This window comes from Cavia porcellus, unplaced genomic scaffold (assembly GCF_034190915.1).
Source record: "Cavia porcellus strain 051 isolate PalLab524CR breed Dunkin Hartley unplaced genomic scaffold, mCavPor4.1 scaffold_17, whole genome shotgun sequence".
NCBI classification, from domain to species: Eukaryota; Metazoa; Chordata; class Mammalia; order Rodentia; family Caviidae; genus Cavia; species Cavia porcellus.
The window spans coordinates 22,783,030-22,804,586 of record NW_026947500.1 but is presented as its reverse complement, the minus strand read 5'-3'; the positions used below and the strand labels follow the sequence as shown (position 1 = coordinate 22,804,586).

General features: G+C 41.3%; 1 protein-coding gene across 2 annotated transcripts in view; it reads left to right on the top strand.

The window, feature by feature from the left end:
* Window positions 1–2,818: 2,818 nt before the first annotated feature.
* Window positions 2,819–21,557, top strand: part of Atl3 (atlastin GTPase 3) — a 48,607-nt gene continuing 29,868 nt past the window's right edge. Inside the window, exons 1-3 of one of the 2 annotated variants that reach the window (XM_063227403.1) lie at window positions 2,819–2,912; window positions 18,375–18,589; window positions 18,805–18,948. In XM_063227403.1, the coding sequence (XP_063083473.1) occupies window positions 18,383–18,589; window positions 18,805–18,948 (351 nt within the window). In that variant the 5' untranslated portion in view covers window positions 2,819–2,912; window positions 18,375–18,382. Of the gene's footprint in view, window positions 2,913–2,964; window positions 3,274–18,374; window positions 18,590–18,804; window positions 18,949–21,557 lie in introns of those variants that run through there. The other variant, XM_013150697.3, reaches the window with a different exon arrangement.

Sequence of the window (21,557 nt, the reverse complement as noted above, 5' to 3'; positions counted from 1 at the left end):
TAAGCTACTGAGTTAAATCCCCACCTCCTTTTTAATTTTTGAGACAAGGTCTTGCTAAGTCACTAAACTGCCCAAGTTGAGATCAAATTTGTAATCTTCCTGCCTCAGCCTCCCATAATAATTTTGCTTTGAGTTTCATAAAATACAAGTATCTTAATTATGATTTTGTTTTACTTTTCCAAAATAAATACGCTGGTAGGGATATAGCTCAGTGACATAGCACTTGTCTCACTAGCTTGAGGTCCTGGATTGCATCTGCAGCACCTCAAAACACAGCAAAACAAAAACAAAAAACTCATATTCTGACAGTATGAATATGATGATTACTGTGTTTTGAGCAATAACCACAATCAGTCATTGTTGTCAAACACATATCTCATTTAATCTACAATTTTGTAGGGAATGGAATTAAGTTGGTAGATGATGAAATAGTCAGGTTAAATAATTCACCCAAGGTTGCACAGCTAGAGAGAACATGAGAGTCAAAATTCAAAGCCAGGTGAGTCTAATCCTATATCCAATGGCCTTAAGACTCACATATGTACACATGTCAGCTACTTCTAGAAAACCACAAGGAAAGTTCTACTTCAATTCAGGGGTGGCTGAAAACAGTGTAATTAGTATCACCAATATTTAGCACTTTGAGTGTTCACTGTTTTGATGATCCTGGATATTTGAGAAGGAAACAGTACAAAGCATGTTTCTTATTTCTATGAGTTGCTTCCTAAACTGACAAATCCTAAAATTGTCTTGTATTTTGTTCAGATGCCAGAAACTTCTTCAAAGTATGAGGAAGGTTGATGGTGTGCTGACATTGACCTTGATGATGTAATAATGAGACAGATACAATGCCAGCATTTGCTATTTACTTCCTGACAGCAGCTTTACTGGGAGCCCTTAAAATAGAACAGTATATCCTGTCCCATAGTAAAAGTTTGGCATTTAATATTTAATATTAAATGAGTCAAGCCAACCATGAGGGCAAGGTAATCCCAGTGCTCCTGGGCTCTCAGCACAAGTGCAAGGCCAGCTTGGGTTATGCAGCAAGATCCTGTCTTGAAAAACCAAAACAACTGCCCTTCAAATGTTAAAGGAGTCAGAAAGTAGTCCTTGTTGGCACTGTCTGGGGTATAGCTGTTTTGTTCAAAACAGACAAAAATTCTTCTATATTTGGAATTTACATCTAATGGGGAGCAATAAAACAAAAAAGTAATACATAAATCAAATGGAGAAACTAGTACAAGGAAGGGGAATGGAGAATGTGTGCAATTTTAATTTTTTGCAGTGTGTTGCAGTTGTGACAAATCATTGGCCTTTGGCCCTTTTTTTCTTTTTCTTCCTTCCTTCTTTTTTTTTTTTTTTTTTTTTGTTTTGTTTTTTTGAGACAAGGTCTTGCTGTGCAGTGATCCTCCTGCCTCAGCCTCGCAAGAACTGGGATTACAGGCATGCACCACCACGGTTTGGCCCTTCCTTTCTGAGTTTGCCATATAATACTGTGTTTGTGTCGCCTACTGTACATCTTACCTTTCACCCACCAGGTGTGAAACTTCTGCAATGTCTTGCCCTTATGTTTATTTCTAATTTCCCCCTGGCGCAGTTGGCTGAGAGTGAATCTAGATTTAAATCCAAGGCCTGGAAGATGGCAAGCAAACAGTGGAGTTTGGAAAGAATGAGGACTTTTAGGGGAAAAGAAGTCAAAACAGGATCTCTTTAGGTACATAGAGAATGATCTTTATCTTTTCACCTTTGGCCTAGGAAAAATACAAAGCGGCTCCAGGGCTCAGCAAGGCCTGCAGTGTTGGTGAACCTTTTAGAACTTTCAGTGACACAAACAGCCAGCTGCTGTGGCACTTGTGCCCCTGGCCTATAAGTAGCTAGGAAGAGGTTCTGAGTAGGTCATACTTAGAGCCTGAAGGAAAAAAGGGGAGTCATTTGTCATATGATTAAAGCAGTGGTTATGCTAAATGGTAGGGTGGTGGTTGGGAAGGGATGCTTTAACATCCCTAAAACTCCACCAGGTACCTACGATGAACTACCACTGCCACCAGGACTAATCCAAAAAACTATTCCTTGTTTGGGGCAAATGGTACTTTCTCAGTCAGATGTGACATGTCTTTTACAAAGATTTTTGGAGAACCTGATTTTGTATGGATTCACCACACAGCTTTAAATATGATTAAACATAGCTTTGAAATAAGGTTCTGTAAACTTGTGACTCACGAAAGACAAAGACGGTGGCAGCAGTCTCGCTGGAAGTTCTTAAGTACATCTATCAAGAAGGTTGACGGTGCTGGGCACGGTGGCACACGTCTGTAATCCCAGCATCTGGGAAGCTGAGTCAGGAGGATCGCCAACTGGAAGCCAGCCCGGGCTACGTAGTAACTTCAAGGCCAGCCTGAACTACACAGGAAACTCCGTCTCGGAAAACCACGCACACACAGTGCTTAGCAGGCTTGGCCAGGAACAGATATGGACGTACGTGCGCGAATGCGTGTGTGTGTGTGTGTATGATACGAGGACGAGAGTGGTAATAAAGACATGTCTGCCTCTCCTTGTGAAGTCAAAATTACGAAAATCCAGTACAATTCGCGTCATCAGGGTCCAAGGACGTCCTTCTGCGGTCCACAGCGGTCCCGCCGGCGTTTAACACCAAAACCGCCGCAACAGCCCCGAGTGGAGTTGAAGCCGGGAACGAACGGTATCCGCCCGGACCAGGCCCCACCCGCTCCAGGGTCCTCCCCGTGTGGCCCGCTGGGAATTGTAGTTCTGTGGTCCAGGGCCCGCCCCGCCCTCTCTGCTTCCGTTCAGCCCCGGATGAGTCCCCAGAACGGGGGCCACGAGCCCGGCCGAGAAAGCTCGGGACTACAATTCCCAATGGAGCAATGGAGCGACACTCCAACGCGCAGCCCCTGGTAACCTGGGTCGCGCTTCCACGCACGCGCACATACGCCGGGCGGTGGCGGGATTTGGCAGCTTGCGCCTTCCCGCCCTAGCCGTCTGGGCGTTTGCCACGCCCCGGGCCGCCTGTCACGTCTTGCCCCGGCGCTCCAGGCTGCTCCCTCGCGCCTCCACACGCCCCTCCTTTCACGGGTTTCTTTGGGAGCCGGGGCCCCGCCCGTTTCCCGTCTCCGGGCCCCTATTCGTCCCCGCCCTAGCCCGCCCCTCTCCTTCGCGCCCCTGCTGCTGTTGCTGCTGCAGCTGCTGTGGCTGCTGCAGGCGGTGGCTCCATGTTGTCCCCTCAGCGAGCGGTAGCGGCTGCCTCGAGAGGAGCAGGTGAGGCGTCTGCTTCTCCCCGGACCCGCTCCGTGGCCACCCCTGCCTGCCTCCTTCCCTGCTTCGGCTCCGCGCTCACTGCCTGCCTGCTGTCGGCCCCGGGACTGGGACTGCGCCTGCGCCCCCGCCGCTGTCTCTGGGGGCCGGGGGCTTCCGCTGGGGGCGGCGCCCGGGCCGGGGGTTCCCGGGCCACTTCGGGCGGCGAACCCCGCTCCGCGCGGAGCCTTCGCGGCTCGGCCGGCGCCGATCCGACGCCCCGGCCGCGTTAACGGGCCGCGGTGGAGCGGGGATGGGGATGCTGTCTGAGCCTGGCGCCGGAGGGCTGGGAAGCGCCCTGAGAGTTGCAAATTTTTATTTTTATCTTAACGACCTTGAAGCGCTGGCGAGTGTTAGGAAAAGTTGTTTTTCCCGTCCACGCTTGTCACCATAAAGGGAGATTAAAGAGAGTTGCCCTGGATTGGTTTCTTAGTAAGTTCTCTGAGCAATTTGGTCTCCCCGTGAGTTTGTTCTTTCGCTTTCCCAAAGACGTAAAATGTGGCTAAATAAAATACCAAATAGGGAGTCACTGTGAATTCGTGGGTACGATTTTGCCTGTCATTGTACCTGGCTTTAATGTATGCGCTTCAGAAAGATCCCGAAGTGTCAGTTGCGAAATCTAAAAGGAAAAGATTCACGAACAGTGTTTGAAGAATCTTTAATACCGAAGTTCCACTCCAATTTGAGTACTAGGTGGTTGATGGTTTTGTAAAAGATTGGAAGAAAACTAGCGGATTAGAACTCGGATTACCCATTTTAGCTTACTTTTGAGAAGCAGATTTTAAAAAGCACGACCAAAGACTTTAATACGTCAAGTATTCAGCATTGCAAAATACGTCCTGGAAATTTAAATTAGCGTTCTTTTAAAAAAAATTCTCACAGAAATTAGCCTGTACTGTACAGATTCCTGTTGCTCCTCTAATACTTGTACTATACACAATGCATTTGAGACATTTGATTGAAAAACACGTCCTAAGAGGTCAAGGGTTTAGCTCAGCGGTGTAAGTGCCTGATTGGCAAATGTAGTCATGAGTTTGATTTCCGATACTCCCTCCCCCCAAAAAAGAAAAAGATGTCCTAATAGTGAAGGTTTATACTAGTCAAGCACCGTTTTATTACCTACAGTTTAGGTTCTCATGCAAAAAAAAAATTTTTTTTTTGGTACTGGGGATCAAATTCACGACTAATGTAATATTTATAAAATTAAGAAAAATAATAGAGCCGGGTGTAATGGTACATTCCTGTAATCCCAGCACTAGGAAGGCTGAGGCAAGAGGATTGTTGCAAGTTTGAGATCAGCCTGGACTACAAAGTGAGCTCAAAGCCAGCCTGAATTGCACAGCGAGACTCTGCCTCAAAAAGACAAAAAAAGGGAGGGGGCAGATGTGTACTAGCATAATTTTCTTAGTGTTCGGTAAGTTAGTTTTATTTTGTGGTACTGAGGAGTGAACCCAAGGCCTGGTGCTACACTAATTTTACCATGAGCTATATACTCTTATCCCCTTATTTATATAGGTGTTTACAGTTTTTTTTGTTGTCTAACCTGTCTGTCCTTCTGTCCTTTTGCCTGCCAGTCTGTCCCCCCCACAGCAATCCATAGAATGAAGGTGACAGTCTCATTAATTTAAAATGAAATAAATTGTGCTTGGTGGTGCACTTGTAACTCAGCGCTCTGGGATGCCGAGGCAACAGGATAGCAAGTTTTCTTCCAGGCTGAGCAGTTTTGTGATTTAGCAAGACCCTGCCTCAAAATAAGACTAGTGATGTAGCCTACGGTGAAGGCCCTGGATTCAATCCACAGTAGGAGGTGGGGTAGGGTTGTTGCATAACAAGAAATGTAAAGCCTTCTAGTTCCCACCTTGGTCACACATTTTTTAAATTTTAATTTTAATTTTTTTTGGTACCGGGATCCAACTCCTGACCTCTAGCTTGCTAGGCAGGTGCTCATGGTGCTAAGCTAAATCCCTGGCCCCACATGATTTTTAAAGATTTTTGCGACATACTTTAGGACATCCTGTATGTCTGTACCCTTGAGAACTGGTTTAGAATTTACATGTAGTCATCACCAGCCATGTCTGTTCAAAGTTCTTTATGGCCTTGTGTTTCATGTTAGGTTTAAGTAACACAACTACACTTTTTTTTCCCCCAATTTTATTTTGAGACAAAGTCTGTCTAAATTGTCCTGGCTGGATTTGAACTCATTGTGTACCCAGGCTAGCTTCAAACTGTATTGATACTTCTGACTCAGCCTTCTTAGGGCTGAGATTACAGGTGTGTCCCATCACACCTGATAGTTTCTTTAAATTTTAAAAGGTTTTCCTGAGTTGTCTTTGAGAGTTGAGTATATTTTTATTTTATATTCAAGATAGAAGTTGGGCCAGGGAGTTAGCTCAGCAGCATAAGTGCCTGCCTTGCAAGTACGCACTTGTGAGTTCGAGCCCCAGTTCCCCCCAAAAAAAAAAGACTTACACATTTCACATATACATTATTTGTATCCATGTGTGTGTGTGTATGTATATCAACAGTAAGGGAAAGCAGAAAGCCTTTGTTCAAAAAAAATCAGGGTCCAGGCAAGAGTTGCCAAAAAAAAAAAAAAAAAATCTCCAATTAATGGTTCTATTTTGTATACTAGTATATAGTTAAATATTACTGTTATTATTATTTTGAGACAGGGTCTCTCTGTGCAGTTTGGACTGACCTTGAGCTCAGTTTGTAGCCCAGGCTGGTCTCAAATATGCAATGATCCTCTTGCCTCAATCTCTGGAGTGCTGGGATTACAAGTGTGTGCCACCACTTCCAGTAGATAGTCAAATATTCTTATAGGTGATTTCTTACATTTGAATTGATTTTCTATAGTAAATATTTGCTAGCATATATTTTGAAAAGTTCTGTACAAATTTCTAGAACATGCTTTTTATTTGACTATTTCGATTGTGAGAACTAGCTAGGTGTATTTCACAGCTAGAGTATACTACGTTAGGGGTAGGCTTTATTTTTTAAATTTACTTTTATCTTGTTTTTTTGTTTTTTTGAGACAGGCTCTCATTCTATAGTCCAAACTGGCCTTGAACTTGTGGTAATCCTCCTGCCTCAGCCTTCCAAGTGCTGGGATAATAGGCGTGTGCCCCCATGCCCAATTTGCTTTTATTTTTTAAATTAAGTTTATCGGTACATTTTAGGTATACATAATGATCACATTCTTCACAAAGAATTTGTACCTGTACATGATACAATATAATTCTTTTTCCCCATTACCCTACCTTCCTTTTAACCTCTCTTTTCTTAATAAAAACTTTGTTTCTAGTTTTTCCTTGTTTTTTTCCCTCCCTTCCCTCCTTTCCCCTCTCTAGTTCTCCTTCCCATTTGAATATTTTCTTATTTCATAAGCTCTTATACATAATGCCTATTATATATCTATTATATATGTTATATATAATGCCTTTATATATATTTTCATTTTCTTATACTAGAGAAACAAAGTGGTATTTACATGTGTGTCTAATTTATTTCACTTAAGAGTATGGTCTCAAAATGCATCCATTTCAAAAACAAAAAAAATGCATCCATTTCATTTAGTTACAAAAGTCTCAAGTTTATCCTTTATGGCAGAGTGGTACTCCATTGCATAAAAACTCACATCTTTATCCATTGTTGGTTGATGGACATTTGGACTGTTTCCATGATTTGGCTATTATAAACTGCTACTCTAAACATGGGTATGCATATATTGCTGTGGTGTGGTATAATGCTTTTAATTCTTTCAGGAAGATAAGAAAGGGAATAGCTGGGTCCAGTGGGGCCTCTAGTCCTAGTTTTTTGAGGAATCTCTACACTGATTTACACAGTGATTATACCAGTCTCTATTCCCCTCAACAGTGGAGAAGGGTTCCTTTTCCCCACAGCTCCACCAGCATTAGTTAATGGTTGATTTCTTGATAGTAGCCATTCTTTCTGAGCTGAGATGGAGCCTCAGCTTTGTTTAATTTGCATCTCTGACCAGTGATGTTGCATATTCATTCATGTATTTATTTTCTGTGTACTACTACTTCGCCTGAGAAGTGTCTATTCATTTTAAATGCCCATTTTTGAATTGAGCCTTTAACTTTGGGGAGTTTGATTTTTTTTTTTTTTTTTAGTTCCTTATTATAGTACTTCAACTATGTACTACTAGTACCACAAATATTAGAGAGTAATCCTTTGAGGAACAGCTGGCAAAAACTTTCCCACTATGAGTTGTCTCTCCACTCTGGTGGTTTCTCTTGCTGTGTGGAAAAGCTTTTTAATAAGGCGAGATCCTAGTTATTGATTCTTTGTGATAGTTTCTGTGATACTGGGGCTTTGTTCATTAGTCTTTGCTTACACCACTGTCTTCAAGAGTTCCACCTGTTGTATTTTCCAGAAGATTTAGCGTTTACAAAAGTGCGCCACCATCTCTGGCATGGGTCTGTGGCTACTCCCTCACCATACCATGCTGTTTTTATCCCAGTAGCTTTGTAGTATAATTTCAAGTCAGGGATCATGTGTCTCCTGCCTTGCCTTTGTTTCCCAGAATTGCTTTTGCTATTCTAGGTCTCTTCTGGTTCCAAATGAATTTTAGGATTATTTTCTCTAATTCTGTGAAATATACTGTTGGAATTTTGATTAGGATTGCATTAAATCTGTATAATAATTTTGAAAGTATACTACCCACTATATTGGTTCTTCCTACTCAAGAACAAGGGATGTCTTTCTATTTTTTGATATCCTCTTCAAAGGAGATAGGGTTTATTGGTATAGTAGGCAAATAAGTAAAAGAGCGGAGTGTTTATGCTTTAAAATGGTAAACTCAACCCAGGTAAGTACTGCTAATTTAAAAAGCATTATTTAAAACAGAAAAGAACCAAAAAAACCTTGGGCTAGGGATTTAGCTCAGCAGTTTAAGTACCTGCTTGGTAAATGTGAGGTCAAGAGTTTGATACCCAAAAAGAAAAAACAAAAAGCAACCCCCCTCCAAAAAACCTCATAACAATGAAATAAAAGCCTTATTTAAGTGGAACATAGCTAATTAAAATCTTCAGTTGATTTTGGTAGTGACCAGCTTATGTTTAGGAAAGAGGAAAATCGATAGCGAAAAAGAAAAGAATCACTACTGAATTCACTGTATTCACATTTTTTCCCCTCCACCTATGGTATGACATGGGTTTTCATTTTAAAAACTTTATGTTTTCCCTTATTTTTATTTTTTGTAGCATTGAGAGTCAAACCTCATGAATGTTAGACAAATGCTCTACCACTGAGCCATGTTCCCAGCCTGGCATCACTTCTATTTTTTAATTTTTTAGAATTTTTTTGAGATGGGGTCACATTGTGTTGTTTAGCTGGCCTTGAACTTCTGGACTTCGGTGATTCCCCTACTGCAGTGTCCTGAGTAGCAGGGCTGCAGGCATGTGCCACCTCTCTGGACTTCTGACGTTACTTTTTAAATTCAGCTCTGTTCCTGCATTCTCTCTTTCTGTCTGTCTCTTATTTATTTATTTTTTTACTCTTTCTCTCCATTTTTGTGGGGTGGGTTTGAGAGTGGGTCTTGCTGTGTAGGTTCAGTTGTCTTCAAGGCTATCCTCCTGTTTTAGCCTTTCAGGGGCCACCATGCTCAACTGTCCCTGCATTTTCTGAGATTTCAGTCGTGTTTAGGCATAGTTGATCTGTTGATCTTTATGAATTCATGAAGTACTACAAAATTCTTAGTCAACAGAGAAATGTGTGGGTTTTTGTTTTTTGTTTTTTGTTTTTTTTTGAGACAAGCTCTGCAGCCCGTAGCCCAGGTTGTAGAATTTGCAGGAACCTTCCTTCCTGCCTTAACCTCCTGAGCGATGGGATTACAGCCATGCACCACCATGCCTGGCAAAAATGTGGTTTGGTCCACTACTCTATGTTAAGGCACAAAGATTTTCTACGATAGAAAAAAAGCTTTAATTACTTAGAATATAAAATTTCACCCAGATTGTGGTCACCTGGCTTTCCATAGTATCTGTCCTGTAACAGTGTGCACATACTTGTGTGTCTGTGGGCACACTTACTGTGGTAAGCCAAAGTGGAGTACTGCATATATAAACACCACTTCCCCCAGAGAACCACACCCAGCAGTTCTAGAGTGGAGAGAGGGTTTGGTCTACTTGCCCTTGCATATGTGTGTTTTTATTGGCTTTGTGAATGGAGAACTGTAGTGACTGCCAGCCTGGACAAGGGGTGTAAATGGTATGCCTTTGTTTTTGGGTGTGGTCCTTTTACCCATCAGAGATGTGGTATTTCAAAAGGAGACTGGAAAACTCAGGTCATAACTCTGTGAGTTAAACAGTGTATTCAGTATTCAAGAAAGTGCTTCTGTGATTGTAGGTACTCTCTTTCAAGAATTCTCAGGGTATCAAAATGAGCTCTGAGGCTGGCTGTTCCCCAGTGTTTCAGATTGAATCTTTGTTATGGTGCAGGCTGGCCTCACACTGTCAGTCCTCCTGCCCCTGCTTCCCAAGTGCATGTGTCACCATGCCACTCTCCCCCAGAGATCTTAAAGGTGCTCTTTGCCCCTGTGAAACTTTTAGAAATGACTGCAGACATTTGTGGGTGTCACAACCTGGGAGAGTACCACTGTTGTCTACTGGGTATAGGCCAGGGATATTGCTACATATCGTATAAAGTGTAGGAGCCCCTCACCCCGCCTTACATGCCAGAGCAAAGTTATCCAGCTGCAAATGTCTTTTTGTTTGCTTTTTGAGATAGGGTGTTGCTTTGTAGTTTAGGCTGGCCTTGAACTCACTATGTAGCCAGGCTGGCCTGAATCTCATAGTAATCCTTCTGTCTCTACCTACTGAATGCTGGGATTGTAGGTGTGCACTGTCATGCCCAGCAGCCACAAATGTCAATAGTGGCAAAATTGAAAAACCCAGATCTGTATTGTTGAAATGTTTGCAATAATGGGGATTAACCTAGGGCCTTTATGCAGAAGGGCTAAAACCCTGGCCCTTTTAAGAATTTATTTTATTTTATTTTATTGTCTTTTTGCAACAGGATCTCTATGCAGTTCAAGAGCTGCCTTGAGCTCATTTTCGTAACTCAGGCTGATCGCGAACTCACAATGATCCTTCTGCCTCAGTCTCCCCAGTTCTGGGATTACAGTTGTGTGCCACCTTGCCTGGTCCTTTTTTTATTTTTAAGATAAGGTGCCATTAAATTGCCCAGGCTGGGTTAGAACTGGTGATCTTCCCCCTTTACCTGTTCAGAGTGCTTGGATTACAGGCATGGGCTACTACATTTACTTCTTATTGTTGAATTACTTCATTAAGTTCTGTATGAACTTTTCTTGATGCTAGGGACTGAACTCAGGACTTTTGCATGTTCTATAGCTGAGCTATACTCCAAACCTTAAGTTTTCTGAAGTAGAAATTAACTGTCTTTAATTAGTCAGCCTTATTGAATTTATCATTGTCGCATAGTCTTCTAAGTATTGAGGGGGCGTTGAAACTTTTTACCCATAATTTTTATTTTATATTTATTTATTTAGTTGTAGTACTGGGGGGGGTCGAATCTAGGACTCTTTTCTCTGAGTTCCATACTCACCCCTTTATTTTTTATTTTTGAGACAGGACCTTGCTAAGTGCCTAGATTGTCCAGGCTGGGTTTAAGCTTGTGATCTTCCTGTGTCAACCTCCCAGAGTGCTGAGATTGTAGGTGTGTGCTGCTACACGGCTTTTTTTTAGTGTTTTGAGACAGGCTTCTTAGTATTTAATCTAGGTTGGCTTTGACTATTTATTTGATTTTTGAGACAGGGTCTTACTGTGCTGTTTAGGCTGGCCTTGAACTTGTGGCAGTCTTCTTGCCTCAGCCTCCCAGCTGCTGGGATTATAGACATGTACCACCATACCCGGTTATCTGTATCTTTTTCTATCCCATGTCTGTCTTCTGCCTCCCATGCCTGAGATTCTCCATTTCCAAAAGTCTCTTAGATTGCTGTCATTTTTCAGTTAATTAGCTGCTTCAAATAAAACATGGAGTACGTAGCTTTTGAATCTCATTTATTTCGTTTTCTATGGTCTCTACTTCTGTGCATTTTCTGCAGTTTTCATGGTTTCATTCTTTGTTGTGGAAGAATAGTATTCCCTTGTGTGTATACCACATTTCTCTATCCATTCATCTGTTAACAGGCATCTGGGCTGTTTTTACAGCTTAACTATTGTGGCTTGCACCACTATAAATATGAACATTTATCAGCTGTGATATGCTGATTTGGTTTGGGAATATACAGAGAAGTGGGATAGCTGAATCAGATGGTATTTCTATGTTTAGTTTCTTGACGAATCACCATACTGATTTCCATAGTGGGTTGTACTACCTTACAGTCCCACCAACAATGTCAGACCCTCCTCTTTACATCCTTACCAGCAGTCATTGCTTTTGGTTTTCTTGATAATAACCATTCTAACGAATGAGATGGTATTTTAGTGTAGTTTTGATTTGCATTTATCTGATGATTGTAGAAACAACATTTTCTCATAGACTTATTGGTCATTTGTACTTCTTTTGAGAGGTGCCTGTTTTGTTCATTTGTCTACTTTCTGATTGGTTAAGTCCTTTTTTTAGTACTGGGGATTGAACTCACAATCTCATACTTGCCAGGCAGGCGCTTAAGCCACTAAATCACTGGCTCCTGGGGACCTGGCCTAGATCACCAGTTTCCCAGATGAGTGTAGGGCGAAGGCTTAAAGAAAATGAGACAAGTGGTATGCTCTTCAGGGCTCCAGGAAGATCAAAACCCTTTGCAGAGTTCGAGACTGTGTGGGCCTAAGACAAGGGATGCTTCTGGGTGACCCTATTTATTTAGTATTCAAACAAGGTGGGGTTACAGTGGAAAATGCGGGAACCCTGAGCAGGAACTTGGGAGGGGTTCAAGGACCCCTCCAAGTAACAGAGTATGCTAATTAAGGAGAAGGATCCCAGCAGAAAAAAAAAAAATCTCCAGGTGTCCTCAGCTGTGGCCTGTCTTGCTCCCTGAAGCGTCTCCTCTCCTTGTTCTCAGTTCAGCCATGCCCAGGCCATACCACAGCCCTGCATGTGTATTCAGCTTCAACAGCTCCAACATCTGGCCCTGGCTGATAAGTCTTAATTGTAATATGATAATATATTGATTGGAATAATAGTATATATAGTGCAAGGTTTCAGTGAAACAGGAGTATGGGAAGAGAAACTGTTTATTGAATTCCTAGAACATGTCAGGTGCTGTGCTTTGAGATGGATATTTACAGAAATAAAAGTGCTTGGAAATTTCTATTAGGGGCTGGGGATGGTAGCACATACCTGTAATTCTAGGACTCAGAAGACTGAGGCAGGAGAATCACTGTGAATTTGAGGCCAGCCTGAATTACATAATGAAACACTGTCTCAAAACACAAATCAAAAAACAAACAAAACCCAAAAAAGCCTCCACAAAACCACCCTCCCCACTCACCTTGTGACCAAGTGATTTTTATTTCGTAAGTTTTAATTGATTGGGCTGGGGATTTAGCTCAGCGGCATAAGCGCCTGCCTTGCAAGCCGGCAGTTGTGAGTTCTAGCCCTGGTACTGATAAAAAAGAAAAAAAAGTTTTGATTGATTGTTCGCTCTGTGTGGGTGCTGTTCTGGGAACCTTGGGGATAGGGCTGAACAAATGAGAGAAAATTCCTATCCTTACAGAGTTTGCACTTCTCAATTTTTTTTTTTTTTTGTCCTTTTCCTTTTTGTCGGTACCAGGGATCAAACTCACGACTGCCTGCTTACAAGGCAGGCACTTATGCCGCTGAGCTAAATCCCCAGCCCCGAGTTTGCACTTCTGAGGGAGAATGTCAAGATTCAGACCCTACCTAACTTGATTTTAGAGCCTATTTTTTTTTTAACTTGAAAAAATATATATGTAAATAGGAGGCTCTGAGAAGGCTGGGGTAGGATGAGGGTGGAGGAGGGCTTCATTCAAAGTATTGAAGGTTGAATAAATGTTTCCCTGGAAGAAAGGAGGAAGGAACATTCCAGGCCTTGGGAAGGAATGGTTGCATAGGTTGTAATGTTTGAAGTTTTAGAATCCAGACTGGACCTGAATTCAAACTTCTTCTCAATAGTAAGGAATAAATGAGATGAGAATAAATTTTCCTGGAGGATGTGGAAAGCAATTAAGAAAAAACAAGACAGTGGGGGAACAATGAGAGTTTGACATACAGAATGTGAATTTTAGCTTTGAGTTGTCAGTTCACAAAATTTTTATGTGTTTTTTGTGGTGCTGGGAATTGGCTCAAGGCTTTGCACGGGCTTAGCAGGCTCTCTGCCACTTAGCTGCGTCCCCCGGCTGCTAGACTTCCATGTAGATGCTGTGGTCATATGCTGATGTTCCAAAATGGGGAGAAGAGTCAGCCCTGAGGGATGAGGTGACATAATCAGAGGAACATTTGGAAACAGCGACTTGGATAATCGCTGTGACAGATTGGAAGATTGGAAGATGGCATTGTGGATTGAACCTGGTACCTTTGCACTGAGCTACATCCCCAGCCCATTTTTATTTTTTATTTTGAGAAAGGGTCTAAGTTCTAAATTGCCCATGCAGAGCTTGAATTTGCAGTCTTCCTGCCTCAGCTGGGATGCTGCCTGTGCTGCCAGGCCTGGCTCCTCTGAAGTTTTGATAAAGGAATCTAAGTGATCAGGGAGTCTGTGATAGGAGGATAAATCAGCAAAGGACCTGTATCTGACACCTGCAAAGGGATGACCTGAGGTCAATTTCTCTGAGTGATCAATACTATAGCCCTGTTGTCTGTAGGAAGCAAGAGATGAAGGTGATGTGGTGAAAAGTTAGGAGCTCTCTTTGTTTAAAATTCTTTTTTGTTTCTGGTTTATTGAGTCAGGGTCTTGCTATGTGGTTCAGGCTGGCCTTGAACTATGTTGTCCATGCCCGCCTCAAACTGGCAGCATTGTCTTGCCTCAGCCTCCTGAGTGCTGGGATTATAGGCATGTGCTACTTTGTGAGATCTTGTCTCAAAAAAAAATTGTATTTTTGGTGGTGTGTACCATTTAACAATGATATTTCCCTTTTACATGGACCACCAAAGGAATGCTGTTAGCAAACAAGGGCTTTTTTAATTCAGTGGATGTTGATGACTTTTTTTTTTTTTTTTTGGATTGAACTACATCTTCAGCCCTTTTTGATTTTTTGAGGCAGGGTCTCACCAAGTCACAAAGTTTTTCAGACTGGGCTTGAACTTACTGACCTCCTATCTCAGCCTCCCAGAATGGTGCTGCTGGTATTAGAGGCTTGTGCCACAGCGCTACTGATGCTGATGACTACGACTACTACTAAAGGGAAATGCATGATCACCCCAACTTCCCCACTAAAGCAGCTTCGTTTTATGCTTTCTGTATCCACAGAAGTATCTGTGTGTCCAAGAGTCCAAGGACATCCAGGTGTCCAACTTTTCTTTTTTCTGTTTGTCTAGCTTTTTTTTTTTCTTGAGACGGGGTCTCACTATGCAGTTCAGGCTGGCCTTGAGCTCACTTTGTAGCTCAGGCTGGTCTTGAACTCGGAATGATCCTCCTACCCCAGCCTCCCGAGTGTTGGGATTACAGGCATGAGCCACCACACCCGGCTGTGTGTCCAGCTTTTCAGTGTACACTCAGCTGCCTGCATTTTATCACTGGATTAGGTCTTGCCTGTAGCCCGTGTTATTTTATCTTCCATATCTGTGGTTCTGACAAGTGCTGCCTGCATCCTTAAGTGTTGTGACCTTCAAGTATATAAATCATTCACTAATTTTACAGTTGTTTATTGTGTGCCTGCTATGTATTGTTATAATGACTGTGTCATTATGGTCACATTGCTTTGTTTTGTTTTGTTTTTTGGTACTAGGAATCAAACTCACAACCTTGCACTTGCCAAGCAGGTGCTTAAGCCACTGAGCTAAATCCCCAGCCCTATATTCACATTGCTGAATGTAAACTGTAATAATAAGGTGAGTTGCTAAGTTTGGCTGTATCTGAAAGTGTCTCCAAATAAATAATTTAAGCCAAACAGACTTTTTTTTTTTTTTTTCACATAAAAGTGAACCAGTATGGCAGTTCTGGGCACAAAGTTCTAGGGACCTGCCTGTATTCTGCCAGTATCCTGGGTGTTACCCAAATGTACCTCACCCAGATGACTCACTCCTGCTCCCACAGCGAGCCGCAGGAAGTGGGAAATGCCTGACCTGAAAGTTGCTTATTTCTCCTCCAGTCACTTTTTACTGGTCAGAACATAGTCTCATGGTCATATCCAGCTACAAGGTTGAGTTGGAACTGTGTTTCTTTTGCACAGTTATATGCCCAGCTGAATCTCCACTGCATAGCAGGAGGGAGAAATGAGAGAGAGTCATCTCTGCCAGAGGTAGAACTTTGTATTATACTTCTTCAAGTATTGCACAGTACTTAGCACTGTGCTTTATCCATAAAGTCTGAATACTTTTTATTAGTTCTTTCATATAAAAGCCTGGAAGTCTTGCATTTATCTCCTGTGGTGGCAATATGAACCCTAAAATTATGCATACATTCTTTCTATCCTGGCTACAGTGGGAGGCAGTTTACTGGTATACATTCATTACTGGGCTAGCATGACATTTAACTTACATGTTTTCCAGTAGTCTGCAGAAAATTAAAAAATGAGGGGAACCCTTTGGTCTGTGGTACCACAAGTCTAAAAGGGAGCTGTGATTCCTGTAGCACAAAGGGAAGGGAATAGCAGTGAGGCCGGTTTGTCTGCTTTGTCTCCTGCGAACTTTGCAGCCTACAGGGGTTCTCCGACAGAAGTCTTTTTTTTTTTTTTTTTTTTTTTTGTCTTTTTCAGTACCAGGGATCGAACTCACAACTGCCTGCTTGCAAGACAGGCACTTATGCTGCTGAGCTAAATCCCCAGCCCCTCTGACAGAAGTCTTTTAGGAGCCATAGTTGTGATTTTGGCCATACTTCCTTTTCTCTGCTATGCTTTACTTAGAATGTCCCCTTAAATGTAAATTGATTTACTGTTTCCTAAACTTAACCTTCCGTGAGCAGTGATCTTTAAACTGGCTTGGAATTTTCTAATACACACATCAGAGACATGAATGTTAAATGAAAGCTGTCTTTATGAGTACTTAAAAACATCTTGATCATGCCATGCTCAGAGAAGTGGTGCTTTGACCCACCCCCTAGGTCATACTGGTAGTTTTTGAAAATTCCCATAAATCCACAGTTACTAACAAAGTGGCTGAGAATTTGTATTTCAGATCTGGTGGGGAAAGTACTACTAGTTAGTGCTTATTTTCAAACTATAAACTTTGCTTCGAGATAAGATCTCTCTATGTAGTTCGGGCTGGTCTTAAACTCACTGTGGAGGACAGGCTGGGGTGTTAAACCCTTGTCAATCTTCCTGCCTTAGCCTCCTAGTGCTGGAATTATAGGCATGCATTGCTACACCCAGCAGCTCCTGAAATTCTGATTTAATTATTAGCCTGCTGAAGAGCTTTTCCAGTTTATCTCCAAGACCTATTGGGTAAGATGCTAAATAAACTTTTGTTAAGCTGTAGTTTCATTTTATTTCTCTTATTTTTCTGTTATTTTTATTAGTACAGGTTTGTATTACACAATGATTATATTCCTTGTGGGGAGAGTTATATGTGTACATAACATTTTAATTCTTTTTTTTTTTTTTTTTTGTCTTTTTTGTTTTTATCGGTACCAGGGATCGAACTCACGACTGCCTGCTTGCAAGGCAGGCGCTTATGCCGCTGAGCTAAATCCCCAGCCCCAATTCTTTTTTTTTTAATCTCCAGTTTCCTCATTTAAAAAAATAGGTCTCACTGGGTACAGTGGTGCATATGTGTAATCCCAGAAATATGGGAGGGTGAGGCTGGAAGAATTTAAGTTTGAGCCCAGGCTGGGAAACTTGGCAATTTAATGAGACCCTGTTTCAAAAAAAAAAAAAGCATTATTTATTTCATAGATTTGTTCGAGGATTAAATATGTGTAAAAAGCTTGGTAATGTGAGATAGTTCTCTACGGGTGATGGACATTTTGTGTTACACTCATGGACAGTTTTGATGTGAGCATTGTTGAATATGTCTTTTGGTGATTGTATGTATTCATACCTCATACATTGTGTACATATCTAGGAGTAGAACTACTGGATCACAGGTATGATTAATTTTTGGTGGGGGGACACCAGGGATCAAACTCACCACCTTGCGCTTGCCAAGGAGGTGCTTACACCACTGAGTTAAATCCATAGCCTGTTTAATTTTAATATATACTGCCAACTAGTTTTCCAAAGTGCCTATACTGTGTTATAGGCTCCCATCAGAAAGCATGAGAATTTGTTAGAGGTATCAGTGCATAACTGGCTGGCTCCAGGGCATGATGGAAGGGGTGGGTAGAGGGAAGCTGCTTACCTCATGGCATCTGGGAAGCACAGTGAGTCCAGGAGGAGCAGGGAGGGAGAGCTAATCTTTGCTTACAGTGACCTCCCTCTTCTGACCAGCTCCACCTCTTAGTAGCCAGTCAGGGGAAATTCCAGTCCTCCTCCCCGCCACTTTGAGATGGGGTCTCCCTGTGTAGTTCAGGCTGGCCTGAACTCACTGTGTAGCCCAGGATTACCTTGAGTTTATGGTGATCCTCTTGCCTCAGCCTCCTGAGTGCTGGAATTACAGGTTTTCATCACCATGTCTGGCCCCAGCTCTTCTTGCTAAGTTACCCAGGTTGGAACTTCGGGTTCTTATCTTTTGGCTCCCAAATATGTTGGGTTTACAGGCATGTTTCACCACACTTAACTGAACTTTCTTAATTTTTTTTTTTTTTTTTTGTACCAGGGATGGAACTCACTATCTTGTGCTTGCTAGGCAGGTACTTACATTGCTGAGCTAAATCCTAGCCCTTGAACTTTCTTAATTTTAAATAAATCAAAATTGCCATCTTTTTTCTGTCTGCAGTTAATTGTACCATTTACGAAATTTTTGCTCTGTTGATATTAAAAAAACTATGGATCTATTTGAAACTATTTTTCTCTACATTAATATAGGTGATGCCATGGAGAGCGGAAGGCCTGGGCCAGTACAAGTCGTTTTGGTTCACAAAGACCAACATTCCTTTGAGCTAGAAGAGAAAGCCCTGGCCAGCATCCTCCTCCAGGACCACATCCGAGACCTCGATGTAGTGGTGGTGTCTGTGGCTGGTGCCTTCCGCAAGGGCAAGTCCTTTATTCTGGACTTCATGCTTCGGTATTTATATTCTCAGGTAAGGAAGAACTAATTCACTTGAAGGAAGAAGATGAGACATCTTTATGCAAAGTAAGCTCATGAATTATCCTTACTGAATAAAATTATGTAAATTTAATGTAACAAGGGGCCTAAAGGTCGTACAGCTCAGTAGTTCAGTACTTGCTTAGCACAGGTTTGATTCCCAGCACATACGCAAACAGTTTTCATGGAAATCTCTTATTTCTTCTGTAGAAGGAAGGCGGTCATTCAAATTGGTTGGGTGACCCAGAAGAACCATTAACAGGATTTTCATGGAGAGGAGGTTCTGACCCAGAAACTACTGGGATTCAGATCTGGAGTGAAGTTTTCACTGTGGAAAAGCCAGGTGGGAAGAAGGTAAGGATGAAAAGACTTTTCGTACACGCTAGACTGAGCAATTCTTTAGATGTTAGCCAAAATAGAGTTTACTACAACTGTTTTATTTATTTATTTTTGTCTTTTTATCGGTACCAGGGATCGAACTCACGACTGCCTGCTTGCAAGGCAGGCACTTATGCCGCTAAGCTAAATCCCCAGCCCCTATTTTTTTAATACTCAAAGAGATTTTAGCTTCGACTTGTATGGCTTAAAAAGCAGAGAATTTAGACTGAGGATTTAGCTCAGTGGCATAAGCACCTGCTGGGCAAGTGTGAGGTGGTTAGTTTGATCCCCAGCACCAAAAAAACCCAATAAAACAAACAAAAAAACAGCTAAACTTTAAAAAAAAAGATAGAGAATTCTTTTCATTTTCTTTTATTTTTCAATTAAAAATCAGCATGCAGCTGGGTGTGGTGGCTCACGCCTGTAATCCCAGCACTCAGGAGGTTGAGGCAGGAGGATCCTTACGAGTTTGAGACCAGCCTGGGCTACAAAGTACACTCAGGGCCAGCCTGAACTGCATAGAGAGCCTGTTTCAAAAAAAAAAATCAACATTCTTTATATATCTGGTTTATGTTTTTAAATTATGTGTTAAGCATATAAATACATTTTATACATTTCCTTACTGGTAGACATTTTTTATTGCTTTTTTTTTTTTGACAGTGTGTGGGAGGAAAAGCCGGATCTGAACCGTGGGTCTTAGCAGTGTCCTACATCCTCAGCCCTTTTTTTATTTATTTAATTTATATTTATATTTATCTATTTATTTATTGGTATTGGGGATCGAACTTACAACCTTGTGCTTGCCAGGCAAGCATTTTGCGTTGAGTTAAATTCCCAGCTTCCTCAGCCCCCTCCTTTTTTAAAATTTAATTTTTTTGGTACCGGAAATTGAATTTGGGACTTTTGCCAAGCAAGCACTTATGCCACTGAGCTGTATCCCTGGCCCAAATTTTATTTTTTAAAGCAGTCTTGTTAAGTTGTCCAGGCTGGGCTTGAATTTGTAATCTTCCTGCCTCAACTGCTGGAGTGCTTGGGTTATAGGCATCTGCCTTACTAACCTGGCTTCCTTTCCTTTTTTTAAAAATCATTCTTATTACAGTGGACACCTGGATAAATGTCTGCTTGAGTAAATGTGCAATTGTATCTTTAGGCCATAGCTTTTAAAACTATATTTGTGACTTATTATGAGTACAGAAATCAATCTTGGCTTGTGACTAGGATTTTAAAAAGGAAAGACTAGGATGGAATTAAAAATTAATTAGAATAAGTTGGAATGGTGGTGGACGCCTGTAGTCTCAGCACTGGCCCACTTACAGCTATATCCTCAGCCCTACCTAATACTTTTTGATTATAATCTACCCACCATGTGTGAAGTGGGTCTCATGATTTTGATTTGCATTTGTATTTCCCTGGTGATATGCATCTTTCCTATGCTTATCGGCCATTTGAATATCTTCTTGGGAGAAATGTTAATTCAAATCAAGTTCATATTTTAGTTATCTTTTTATTTCTTAAGAAGATGTTTTCTGGTAGTACTGAGGACTGAACCCAGATTCAATCGTGGTTGCTAGGTATATGTTCTGCCACTGAGCTACAATTTGAGCCTGTTAAATATTACTTTTATTTTGAGACAGCTCTGATGAGTGGCCCTTAACATGAGACCTTCCTGCCTCAGCTTCTGACTAACTGGGATTATGGATGTGTAGCACCACATCTGTCATGTGTCTTTGAGTTGTAGAATTTCATGCTGCATTCCAGATACTTGACATTTCTCTCATTTGGTGGGCTGCCTTTTTACTTTCTTGATGGTGTCTCTGCAGGTATAGACGTTTTTAATTTTGGTGTTTATTTTTCTTTGGTTTTCTTTGTGTCTTAGGTATTATGTCTGACAAATCATTGCTTAATGCAAAGTAACTGATATTTAGGTGTATGTTTTCTTTGGAGAGTTTTATGATGTTCTTATGTTTGAGTCTGATCTATTTTGAGTTAATTTTGTTTATGGTATGAAATAGGAATTCATTATCATTCTTTTATATATGTATGTCCAGTCATGATTCGTCTTAATTGCCCGTGTAATGTAATAGTACTTTCATCACAAATGAGCAGAAGGTGAACATGTAACATTTTCTGTCATTGGGTCTCAGTGTATTCAGGTCAGAAACTTGATTTTATCTTTTCTGCTCAGAATTCTCTTTTGCTTGAATTTACATCATCTGTTCTACCACAGTGTTGATTAGGATAATGAACATAAACTCAAGGATAACGTGGTAGCTCCTGAATGTAAACTGTTAAAAGTATATTATTTCTAAAAATAACAATAGTTACATTTCATTTGTATTTAATACTATAAATCGTATTTTACATCATGATGAAGTTTCTCTTCTTAGACTTGGTAAAATCTCATAAAAAGCTTTCCTGCTGGCTTTTGCCAATAATGTAGGTTTCAGTGAAGTTAGGCACTTCAGTGAAGTTGGTGAATTTACTTCGTTTTTGCTCTTTAAATAGACTCAGCCATTTTAGAAAACCTGAGTTTCTGAAACCTCATTATATATTTATCTTTATTTTCTAGTATTTATGAGTAGGTG